The sequence below is a fragment of the Schistocerca piceifrons genome, chromosome 2, assembly GCF_021461385.2.
Source record: "Schistocerca piceifrons isolate TAMUIC-IGC-003096 chromosome 2, iqSchPice1.1, whole genome shotgun sequence".
Lineage (NCBI taxonomy): Eukaryota > Metazoa > Arthropoda > Insecta > Orthoptera > Acrididae > Schistocerca > Schistocerca piceifrons.
In genome coordinates, this window is record NC_060139.1 from 1,053,323,142 (window position 1) to 1,053,336,125 (window position 12,984).

At 43.5% G+C, this 12,984-nt stretch overlaps 1 protein-coding gene across 1 annotated transcript in view; it reads left to right on the plus strand.

The window, feature by feature from the left end:
• Window positions 1–3,883, plus strand: part of LOC124776113 (homeobox protein aristaless-like) — a 372,638-nt gene extending 368,755 nt beyond the window's left edge. The window contains exon 5 of the mRNA XM_047250955.1: window positions 3,509–3,883. Coding sequence (XP_047106911.1) covers window positions 3,509–3,883 — 375 coding nt within the window. The remainder of the gene's footprint in view (window positions 1–3,508) is intronic.
• Window positions 3,884–12,984: the final 9,101 nt, after the last annotated feature.

Sequence of the window (12,984 nt, forward strand, 5' to 3'; positions counted from 1 at the left end):
AATAAGAAATAGTCATGTGTCACTTAAATGGTAGGTTTAGCCATCTAAAACATGTTTCAGGAAGAACAGTAAATAATTTAGGAGGTGGTAATACATACCAATTGGAATAAAACGTTCTATAAAACATGTGTCCAAGTTTTATTAGTTACCCAGATACAGCTGTTAGAACGTGACCCACACAAATACTCACAGTAGGTACTAAGTTTTCCAGCAGCGCTGAACCGAAATGGTACCGCTTTCAACTGCGTGACCAGCGGTAAGTGGAAATGTCGTGTGGCTAGCGCCTCCCGTCGGGCAGACCGTTGGCCTGGTGCAAGTCTTCGGTGACTTGCGTGTCGACGGGGATGAAATGGTGATGATTGGGACAACACAACACCCAGTCCCTGAGTGGAGAAAATCTCCGACCCAGCTGGGAATCGAACCCGGGCCGTTAGGTATGACATTCAGTCGCGCTGACCACTCAGCTACAAGGGGCGGATGTGACCGGCGATGTAAGTAATGAATTGTCATGCAACAGCATTCTTTCTACAATAGAGCACAACAGTTTCGCACACTGCTGGTTTCAGATTGTTGGAAAATGAATGTATTTTACACTACAGATCGCGTTTTCCTTCTCTAGGTAACCCACAAAGTCTGTTTGAGTACCAAAGACAGCGCACATGTTTCTTCTGTCTTTAATTCCTTCATGATCGAAGGTTTCCTGACTCTAAATGACCACTGGCAATCCAATAGGTTTAGATCCCTCTATAGCAGTGTTTCACAAATGGGGACGAAAGTTACCAGTAAAAACATTTTTCTTTCCGAAGACTAGGGTAACGTGTGACAGTTTGTGGTGGAGGTTACAGATTGTGAAACGAATGAATGAACAATATGTTCCCCACATAGTCCACACACTACACACGTACTGTGTACTGTGCGTCTATGACAGTAAAATTGAGTCATATAGATAAAATATCCTTAACTTTCTCATGAAAACACCCGAATTGAAAATAGATCCCCAAATTCACCAGAAATTGCCCCACAACAGATAAATGGCTGACAACACCATAACACAACAGTAACTACAGCGACGGCTGTTTGTAAGTGCACAGGAGAACTTGAACAGTATAATTTTTGACAGCTTGCGGATTTGTTGGTTAGTTTTCTTCGAATGCTGTTAAACGCAATGTACATGCGATAATCTGAAATATACGGCACTAAATCTTCTGCGCTATGCTGCACTGCTCCCCTAGAGTCGGTGAAACTTGGCATCAGGGTTGCGCGCATACCTTCTTTTTGAGGGGATGGAAGAAGGGGGGATGGGGCGGTTGTAGCTAAAATCTGATTACACTCAGGGGTAATTGTCACAGAAATGCCCGGAACCGCTGCTATTACAGCTAATGACAGCGCTCTACTCGGTGCTGCCACTACGCTCAACACCAGTAACCAAAACTTTGCAATTTCTTTTAGATGGCATAATGTGAAACCCCCTAACAAAGTAAAATGTAAACTTTCACTGCCATAAATGTCACACTTACGAGTAAAAATTTTCACGACTGTTTATCGTGGAATATTTTAGCAAGTGTCTCTAATAATAGTCAGAGTAAGCCCTAGCACTGAAACTCTACCACAGCATCCACCGAACAGTTAAAGCTTTTCCAAACAGCGCAGTACTACTAGATTTCGGAAAATCCGCATTATCTGAGATGGTTGCCGCGATGGACTTTTGTTGGGCGTCCGCTACCCAAAACATTTTTAGAACGTTCCCCTGATGCTCATGCTGTTCGCAAGACTTTCTAGTCTCTCTCACCTCCGTTTCTGTAAGAAAAATTAATATCTGAATTGAAATTCAGAACAGATAACTCACTTGTCATTCGTCCCTAACGGCTTGGATTGGACACTTAACAAGTCTTACTGTGATGACTGATGTCACTGCCGTAAATTAATGTTTGGTTCTAGGCACAGTCGACACACATAATTCCAGGTTCAAGGGATCTGACGAGAAACTGGAATAACTGTGACTTCAATTTAGCAAAAGTCTCTTATAAATGTGGAATCTCGAAAAAGTTGAATTAAAAGTTTAAAAATGGTACTATAGTCTGAGTAACATTCAAATTTCATTACAAAAGGTAGCAGTAGTAGCAACTGCACTCATATTAAAAGAAAGTTCATTTTTTCACCCTCTTAATTATTTCTTATTTGTCTTAACATTTCCGACTAAAGGCACGCACAAATTTCCGAGAATACATGATAAAACGTCAGTTTCAATCATTTTTACCCTGTCTAATAATCTGTGATCAACGCTCGAATTTTCTCCATATATCTTCTTAAATCGAAGTCAAACTTTTTTTAAAATTAGAGTGCCACCCCACACTAGCGGCGAACCCTTCAACGTCCAGCCTGGCAATGAATGACGTAGCCATTTCTTAGGAATGTAACATTCGAGATGATTGTTCTCTCTCTCCTCTTCACTGACAAAGCCATTACAGTAAACATTCGGCAACAGGTGGGAACACACGTAGCCTGTTCCGCTTTCTCCGTCCTTACGACATGTTTGCAGCAAACTTAACTTCTCGCCTCAGAACCGTCGATCGCGTGAGTGACGGAATTTTGAAAGGTTTCGCCACGTCCTCTTTCTTTTCCACTCCACATTCCACAACAACAATAACTGCTCCTTTTCTGTGAAAATCAAACACGGGTACTTCTTCAGCTTTACTTTTACAGCTGATTTACGTGCTGTAGTAACTTACGCATTTTCGAGAAACAAAGGATTGTTGCAGAGCGTTGAATGATCAAATAATTATCTCAATAGGTGATGAAGAAATCGAATTACCGAGTATTTCGTGGCCGCTGTTGTCGGATTATACACCGTTCGCAGGTAGTCTGTTGTGACAATCGCTTCGATTTATCGAATGTATAAATAAAAACACGATTGTTCTATTTATCGAGTATTTCTTACAGTGACGCGACAGTTATTTCAATTTATCGAGAAATCGATTTACTGAGAGCGAATTAGCTCGAGTCTTCTCTATAACTATCTTGTAGAAATAAGGAATTTACAGCCGTATTTTTTATAAAATATATTAATTTCGCGACCAGTTTCGACACTACATTAGTGTCACAATCAGGCTCTGTGCAAACTGAATGGTGCTACCTAACCACCGGTGCATTGTGACAGATAGTGTATTCGCTGTTCTCGTGGATTTCTATTGACAAGATATATGTACTCCAGCCATCGTGTAAGCAGTCCATGAGACCAGTGAATACACATGGTACCTGTCATAATGCACCGAGGATTAGATGCTGCCAGTTTTGACAAGGACCTGAAGATGATACTAATTTAGTGTCGAAACTGGTGGCGAAGTTAAACTATTTTGCAGTAAGTACGGCTGTTGGTATTCCTTATTTTTACAAGTTTATGATAAGCCGCAGTTGCACTTCCATTACAATGATGGATCATCTAAATCTGTGTATTTATCTGATTAGATCCTTTACGTATTTTGATAGGAGTTTCTTGATCCTGTTTCAGACACTGCTGGCAAACATCTCGGCTGCACAACATCAGCAGCAGCAACAGCAGCAGCGGCACAGTCCCAAAGACGAGTACCAGCAGGCGGTGCCCAACCCACCCCCGCGTCTGCCCCCGCAGCAGCAGGAGCAGGCGGCCACGGCGACGGCGCTCCTGGCCGCTGCCATCGTGCCTCCCCCGCCGCACCCTCCAGGCCCGCCTACCAGCCCGGGGGCGGCGGTGGCGGCGGCAGCGGCGGCGGCGGCCGCAGCGGCGGCAGCTGCCGCCCCCGAGATCGACCGTCGCAGCTCCAGCATCGCGGCGCTGCGGCTCAAGGCGCGCGAGCACGAGCTGCGGCTGGAGATGCTTCGCAAGAACGGAGACCTCATAAGCTGAGCGCCGTTCCTCGGGGAATCCCCATCCAGAGAGTGTTTCAGGCTTGCCGAACGTGCTAGTTGTGTCTGGAGATGTTGCGAAAAAATGGAGACCTGACCAGCCCACTAGAGATCCCTATCCAGGGAGTGTTTCGCTGCTGCCAGTCGCCCTTAGTGTGTCTAGATGCTGAGAAAGAATGGGAGATCTCATTAGCTGAGGGCCATTCCACAGGGAATCCCCATCCAGCGAATACTTCAGGGTTGTTAAACGTATTGCAAGTGTCTCTAGATGCTGGAGGAGAAGGGAGACACCAGCCGAGTGGCTGCCCACGGAGAGTCCCCACCCAGCCAGTGGCTCCGTGCTGCCGATCACCCTGACGTCTTGAGATGCTGGGAGACCACGGAGACTTCATCGGGTGATCGTCAGCCCACAAGGACTTCCCATCCAGCTTTAATATTACCGAATGTGCTGACTGTATCTCAAGATGCTGCGCAAGAACGAGAAACGTTATCGGCTGAGCGTCAGCCCAACATTCTTTCATTGTAGCTGAAAGCTTAATTGTGGGTCCAGATACTTTTCAAAAATGCATTGTTGTGAACCAACAGGTGGATAATCGTAATCTAAGAAACACTCGACTCCTCCTAAGCTGGGTTTATATGAACTACATAAGCACATAGCTACATTTGCATACATTGCGGAAGGACATCATTGGCAGTTGCATACTGGAACATCAGGAATCCTCCTTAAGCGAAACATCCAGTCACGCTGGAAGAAAGAGCAGTGTCTCAGAATACTACACGAAATGGAGACCTCACCTGCTGAACGCTGGCAGACGGAGAATCCCCGCTCAATGTTCGCCTCAGCGTCGCTGAAAGACTTAACATATTCGTATTACCTCTTGGGATAACATTGTCTTTTGTGCACACTCCAGACTTAGACATCGAAGAAAAGTGTTTACCATTGACATACGTGTAGGACTGCATAATTATGCGAAACATGGCTGGCACTAAGTTCCTTCCTTTGACTTTTTGAAAGTAAACACAACGGGTGATTATGTAGTATTATAACTGAGCTCTCCTCCCATAGGTCTACACCTCGCTTGAGACGTAATATTTGTTTCTCACAGGCTTGGCGAACATTACGCATAACATGTTAGCGCTGCAAGCTGTAGAACCCTGAAGACGAAAATAAACCTGATACATGGCGTCAAACTTGAATAGTATTACAGCAATGATACGCTCAGTACACTCCGTGCAACACTAGTTGTCAATAACACACGTGACAGAACGTGAATATTTTTGCGAAAGGCAAAGAAATTGTTCGCAGTCGCTGGTTGGAGGCTGATGTCAAAGCGATGTTGGGGGGAGGTGGAGCGAATCAGTAAAGACTAAAACTATGAGCCTCATTAGTAGTCTTCAGTTATTCGTTGTTACATCTTAATCAAGAAGGGGCTTCTGGCAGCTTTCATAGGTAATTAAGATCCTCAAGACGTACTATCTTTCTATAAATCAATTGACATCGCTGAAATTGTTAGTTACGAAACAAAAACTACTGATTTTGTCACACAGTGGGCAAAAATTGACGCTAATGTGGCGTTAACCATGCAGTGCGTCACACGATTGATCCCAGTGAGCCGGTAATGATGTGCTTATACAACAAAAGTCTTGTAAAAATGCAAGCTAAAGAACTGAAGTAAATATCTGCTACACTAAGCACCACTCACAAAAGTCGTTGAATATGGGAGATTCCGTTTTCACTCATTAAATAGGCACTATAAAATGTCTAGGGACATTGGGTCTTACGGTATTGTGTCCGTAACTGTAATACGTGGCACTGACAGATGATGCCTTGAGTTTCTTCATTATAAAACATTTACTCTGATGTGGATATGTATTTAATTGTGAGTGAAATAGATTAGAAACCGCACTTTTAAAAGGAACTGTCGGTTTTCACATATGAATCGCTGTGTTGCAATATTTCTACTATATGTCAGAAATCTTTAAAATAGTCGTACCTGGTAATTTTCCACGGAATTGACATCAAATCTGACATCGAATCGCATCGTATGCGCACATTTATTTGCTGCCAGATTTCACAGAGATTTCTGTAATCAACAGAATGTCAGCCTATAAATTTCTTACAAGGTAACGTTGTAGCAACGAGAGGAAGACATAGAAGATTTATTTTAAAAAATTATCGCTTATGGATAAATATTTTATACAGAAAAACATAGTGATATCAACATTACAATTTTTTATTAAACATTGCAGCTCACTACGGAAGAAAACACCCGTCCACCAAAAAGCTTTAAGATGTACATACCCCCTGACATATTCACGTAAGAGCGTATGAAAACCGGCATTTTCAAAGTACACTTATTTTTTCCATGATAATAAGCAGGGCTGCTTTATATTCAAGGATATCGATTGTAAAGGTGTTAACCGAAATATTCTGAATACTCTTTCCTCTCTCCATGTTCGTCATTACGAAAGTAAAATGTGATATAGAGAGTTTTGCTTGTAAATATTGTAAGTAATTGCTTCAAAATATTGCAGCGAGATACCTATTTCATTATTAATAACCGAACCTGTTTCCTGTTAAAATATTGTTAATTTTTTATTACTTAAAATGTGTTCCAGATGTCTTGTGCAGTGATGAAAAAATAAAATATTATTCCACTTTACACCCTGCGTACTCTGTTTTTTTATGGTTACTAAGTTAATGATGTATGTACAAACGAGACGTTTACTCAGCATTGACCATTTACTTATCTATCCATACACTGTGTCGAAACAAGTATGTATACATTTACGTATTTGTAAATACAGTACATAAATTTGAAAGTAAAATCCTTTAAAAATTCATTGTAATATTTAACACAAAACTTGATTTGAGACAATATTTTAGTTCCCCTCCAGTTGCAACAATAAATTGCTCCACGCATTCCACATTTACACTTGTCGTGACACGATCCTTCTGCACTCCCTCCCCTCTGAGTCAATTGCCATCAAGACTGTCACTAGTTAGCCAATGAACCCCGAGGATTGTGGATTTGAGACTAATGCCAGTTCTTTTGCTTCATTTTTCCACGTCACTTTCTGTCCTTTCCTATTCTCGCTTCCAGCATTGAAATATCAGCCGGAGCGTCAGCAATCATCCTAGCAACCCAGAGCGCTGTGCAATTGTTACTAATACCGGGTGGTTATATTTAATGTGCAGCTACTCATGGCGATCCAATTTGGGCTGTAATTATCGTACGGCAGCGAAAATTGGCAGATGTTCTAATGCATTAATGAGCAACCGTTTAACGCTGGAAACAGTTAGTTTCAGTTTTGACCACCAGGTGCAAATCTGGCGCTATACCGCATCTCATCGATGTTTCCGGTACTCATAATGAACAAACTGTGTAAGCGGCGGTTCATAATTAAATCAAGATTATGTCTTTCTCACTTGTTTGACCTTTTCTGCCCACGTTCTGTTCTTAATCCGTAACATATGGAAACGTTTCTCTACATCTTTCTTGCATTCACAGCGCAAGATTTGCACCTGGTGGCTAAACATCGAACCATTTTTTTCCACTATAAATCGGTTCCGCTTTAAGGCATTACAATACGTACCAAGTTTCGCTGCCATACGAAATGAGAAATGTACGAATACGTTAAGCAATACTGAGCCTGTGACTTATCTTAAGAGATAGGTTAAAGAAAGATTTAGAGAAAGCTTTTGACATTGTTGACTGCAATACAGTCTTTGAGACTCTGAAAGTGGCAGGGAGCGAAAGGTTATCTACATCTAGTACAGGAACCAGACTGGAGTTACAAGAGACAGACGACATTAAAGGGAAGCAGCCGTTCAGAAAGGAGTGAGGCATGACTGTAACCTATCCACGATGATATTCAGTCTGTACGTTGAGCAATCAGTAAAAGTAACTATTCAGTCTGTACGTTGAGCAATCATAAAAGTAGTCAAGGAGAAATTTAGAAAGGGGATTAAAGTATTGGGAGCAAGAAAAAAAAAAGGAAAAAAACCAGAAGACAAGGGTAATGCAAATGCAGTCGAATTAGAACAGGCAGTTCTGAGAGAATTTCATTAGGAAAAGAAACATAAAAGTAGTTCATGAGTTCTTCTACTGGGTAGAACTAGAGAGGACATAAAAAGTAAACGGCTACAGCAAGAAAAGTATTTCTGAAAAAGATGAATTTGTTAACACCTAGTAATAATTTTTCCAATGGCCTTGGCCCAGTGTTAGCACAGATTCCTTCAGACCGCTGCAGTTAAGCGCTTTCAGGTCGGTTAGCACTTGGATTGGTGACCGACCGCGTCTACCGAGCGCTGTCGCCGAGAGGTGCACTCAGCTCTTGTGAGGCAAACTGAGGAGCTACTTGGTTGAGGAGTAGCAGGTCCGGTCGTGGAAACTGACAACGGCCCAGAGAGCGGTGTGCTGACCACATGCCTCTCCATATCCGCATCCAGTGACGCCTATCGGCTGAGGCTGACACGGCGGCCGGTCGGTACCGTTAGGCCTTCTGAGGCCTGTTCGGGTGGAGTTTTGTTTTAATAAAAATCTGAGTGTTAGGGAGACTTTCCTGAAAGTATTTGTCGATAGCTTAGATTTTTAACGGAATGAATTTTGAAAGTTACGCGGTTCGGATGAGAAGGGAAGATAAGATACAGCATTGAAATGTGGTGCTATAGAAGTAAGTTGAAGGTTAGATGGGTATACTGAATAACAAATAGGAGATACTGAATTGAAATGGGGGAAAAACTATGACACTTCTCGACTAAAAGAAGAGACCGTTGGATAGGACACATCCTGAGGTACCAAAGAATCGTCAACTTGGTGATGAAGGGAAGTGTGGAGATAAAAGTTGGAGAGGAAAACCAAGGAAAGAGATAGGTAAGCAGGTTTGAAAGGATGTAGATTGCAGTAGTTATTCGAATATGAAGGTGCCTGCACAGAGTAGACCGGCGTGGACAGTTGAATAAAACCAGCCTTAAATATCACAACAACAAGAGTAAATCATAAGGAAGACAGAAGGTTGATTAATGTCCTATTGACAACGAGACATTGAAGTCGGAGCTCAAGCTGGGTTTATGGAAGGATTGGGTAGAAAATCGGCAGTGCCATTTATGGAGGAACAATCTCGGCATCTGGTCTATGCTGTTTACGAAAGTAAAGGAAAACCTAAATTTTAAAGGCCAGATGGTGACTTGAACCGTCATACTCCCAAATGCAAATCAAACTGTGTTAACCACTGCTCCACCTCTCTGGATAAACGAGTATGTGAACTAAGTTCATTCGAAATTACTCCTACTGTTCCAGAGCCATCTTTTACGTAACTCATTTCTAATGCCACTCCCGACTCTTTTGTTTCAGTGCTACAAAAATTGTCATCGAAGAGCCCAACAACTTATAAAACTATGGATTAGGCATTAATATAAGTCGTTATCGATTTGTTTACACGTACCTCCATTCATAATCACATCAAACTTTCAAGGGAGCTAGGAATGCCTCATCCTAAGAACATGTTTTTCCGTGGAGAGTGACATATATGTATCAAGTTTGAAGGCCAGTATGCCACGTCTCCCAGAGTTATGGATACACGTCACAGTTTTCCCTTTCCCACCCACACAAACCTTCATGCTAGGCTGCCTTGTTCCCATGGTAATTGGTGTCCTGGCACAACGTCATACTTGTACGAAATCTGGTTGAAATATACTGAAACACAGTAAGCAAATATAAATCCAAGGAATATGCTTACCGGTCATTGAGTCAACCGTCTTCAATTGAAGGTTTGCGTGAGTACATTTTACACCAACGAAGAGAAGATAGAAGTGCTTGTCTTCTATGATAAATGTAAGCTGCAGAATACTAACTAACAAAGATTGGCCTGGAGGCCCCATTTAGGGGAGTTCGGCCGCCGTATTGCAATTCATTTTGAGATGAAGAAAATGAAAATGATGACAGACAGACAACACTGATTCCCCTGCTGGGAGTCAAACCCGGGGCCCCTGCGTGGTAGGCGGTGACGCTACCGCTACACCACGGAGGTGGACACGAGCAAAGATAAAAGAAAGTTAATCATCCTGGTTAATATTCTACTGGTAGCTAAACAACATTTTATTAACACATTTTTATTTTGCTTCTGGAACAAAAAGTTATTTGAGATGATCAAGATAAATGGAAAACCCTATACAATTCTGCGGTGGTATTGTTCTCCGTCGGACTAAAGAACAGCTCACTTCACACAAATAGAGATCTGCGTTTTAACTTTTAACAAAGCAAATAGTAGGAAGGGAAGGAGTTACACGTTTTTACGTCTGGTTGATGTCCTTAGACACGGAAGTTTAGCCTGTATTCGTACAGCTATGAGGAATGAAATCGGCCCGCCTTTTGGTAAAGGAAGCGCACTGGCATTTGCCGGAAGCGATTTGGTGAAATCGAGGAAACTGTACACTTACAGAAAAAAATGGCAACACCAAAAACTAATTAATATTAGTAATGAACTTTCGGGAATACGTTTGTCCAGGTAACATATTTAAGTATTAACACAGAAGATTACAGTTAAATGTAAGCGCGATATAAGCCATTGCATATATGAGAAGCTGGTACATTAACCGACAGAATGTTGAATGCAACCATGGAAACGTCCATGCATTGTGTTGTAGTTTGTTGGATAGAGTTGCATGCCTGTTGCACTTGTTCGGTCAATACAGGGACGGCTAATGCAAGTTGTAGATGACGCTAGAGTTGTCATCCAATGATGTCCCATATGTGTTGGTTTGGAGACAACCCGCCAGGGTAGCCGAGAGCGCTAACGCGCTGCTTCCTGGATTCGGGTAGGCGTGCCGGCACCGGGTCGAATCCGCCAGGCGGATTGACGACGAGAGCCGGTGTGCCGACCAGCTTGGATGTGGTTTTTAGGCGGTTTTCAACATCCTGCTAGGTGAATACCGGGCTGGTCCCCACGTTCCGCCTCAGTTACGCAGCCCGCAGACATCTGAACATATTCACACTATTTCATGGATTCCACTAGACGCATACAGGGTACACTAATTCCGTCCTGGGGGGTACGGGGTGGCGGCAGGAAGGGCATCCGGCCACCCCTTAAAATTAACATGCCAAATCCGATTAACCATGGCCGACCCTGCATAACCACGGGACAAGGCGCTAGCGGTAGAATATAATGTGTTGGATTTGAGACACATGTGATGCTTGAGTAGGCCAAGACAACAAGACGACACTCTGTAGAGCAAGTTGGGTTACAACAGCGGTATGTGGGCTAGCATTATCCTGTTGGAAAACATCCCCTGGAATGCTGTTCATGAGTGTCAGCACAACACGTCGAATCCTCAGAGTGACGTACAATTCTGCAGGCAGGGTGCGTGGGTTGATCAGGAGAGTGCTGCTCCTGTCATACGAAATCGAACTCTAGACCATAACTCCATGTATAATTCCAGTGTGTCTAGACTGCAGACAGGCTGGTTGCAGGTCTTCAACTGGCCTCCTTCTGGCAAACACACGGCCATCACTGGCTGTGAAGCAGAAACAAATTTCATCGGAAAACACAACAGACAACGTTTTTCATATTAGGTGTATTGTGCTGCCACGTACTGCCAGGTACTCCATATCAGCCACCTCAGTAGTCATTAGACATCCTGAGAGAGCAGAATGGGGCGCTCCGCGGAACTCACGGACTTCGAACGTGGTCAGGTGATAGGGTGTCACTTGTGTCATACGTCTGTATGCGAGATTTCCACGCTCCTAAACATCCCTAGGTGCGCTGTTTCTGGTGTGATAGTGGAGTGGAAACGTGAAGGGACACGTAAAGCACAAAAGCGTACAGGCTGACCTCGTCTGTTGACAGAGACCGCCGACAGTTGAAGAGGGTTGAATGTGTAATGGGCAGACATCTATCCAGACCATCACATAGGAATTGCAAACTGCATCAAGATCCACTGCGAGCACTATGAGAGTTAGGTGGGATATGAGAAAAACGTGGATTTCATTGTCGAGCGGCTGCTCATAAGCCACACATCACGCCGGTAAATGCCAAACGACGCCTCGCTTGGTGTAAGGAGCGTAAAAATTGGACGATTGAACAGTGGAAAAACGTTGTGCGGAGTGACGAATCACGGTACAAAATGTGGCGACCCGATGGCAGGGTGTAGGTATGGTGAATGCCCGGTGAGCGTCATCTGCCAGCATGTGAAGAGCCAACAGTAAAATTCGGAAGGTGGTGGTGTTATGGTGTGGTCGTGGTTTTCGTGGAGGGGACTTGCACCCTTTGTTGTTTTGCTTGGCACTATCACAGCACAGGCCTACTTTGATGTTTCAAGCACGTTTTTGCATCCCACTTTTGAAGAATGGTTCGGGGATGGCGATTGCATCTTTCAACACGATCGAGCAACCTGTTCATAATGCTCGGCTTGTATTGGCGTGGTTACACGACAATAACATTCCTGTAATGGACTGGCCTGCACAAAGTCCTGACCTGAATGTTATAGAACACCTTTGAGATGTTTTGGTACGCCGACTTTGTGGCAGGCCTCACTGACCGACGTAGATACCTCTCTTCAGTGTAGTGCTCCTCGAAGAATCGGCTGCCATTCCCCAAGAAACCTTCCAGCACCTGATTGCCTGTGAGAGTGGAAGCTGTCATCAAGGCTAATGGTGGGTCAATGCCATATTGAATTCCAGCATTATTGATGGTGGGCGCCACGAACTTGTAAGTCTGTTTCAGCCAGGTGTCCGAATACTTTTGATCGCATAGTGTATATGGTCAATGGAACACACTCTAAGAGGGGTATGGCTCATAAGTGTTCTTGGAGTGACTGATTTGTGACACTTAGTCGTGTCACTGTGGTGCCAAATGCTGCTCCAGTTGCTGTTGCAGATGCAGTGTGTCAGAGCCTTATGCCCAACACGATGGTCTTCCCTCTCGGTATCGGCACGAGGCCTTCCGGTGCCCGGTCTTCTTGCGAGCGTACTTAGTACCTAGTGTCAAAATATTTCGATCAGAGACCAGAAATGTTACTAGCTACTGAAACTAAAAATTAACAAAATTCTTTATTTTAGTTTACTGTTCTGCGACACAAGTAGCTTTCTTTATTTGAACTTT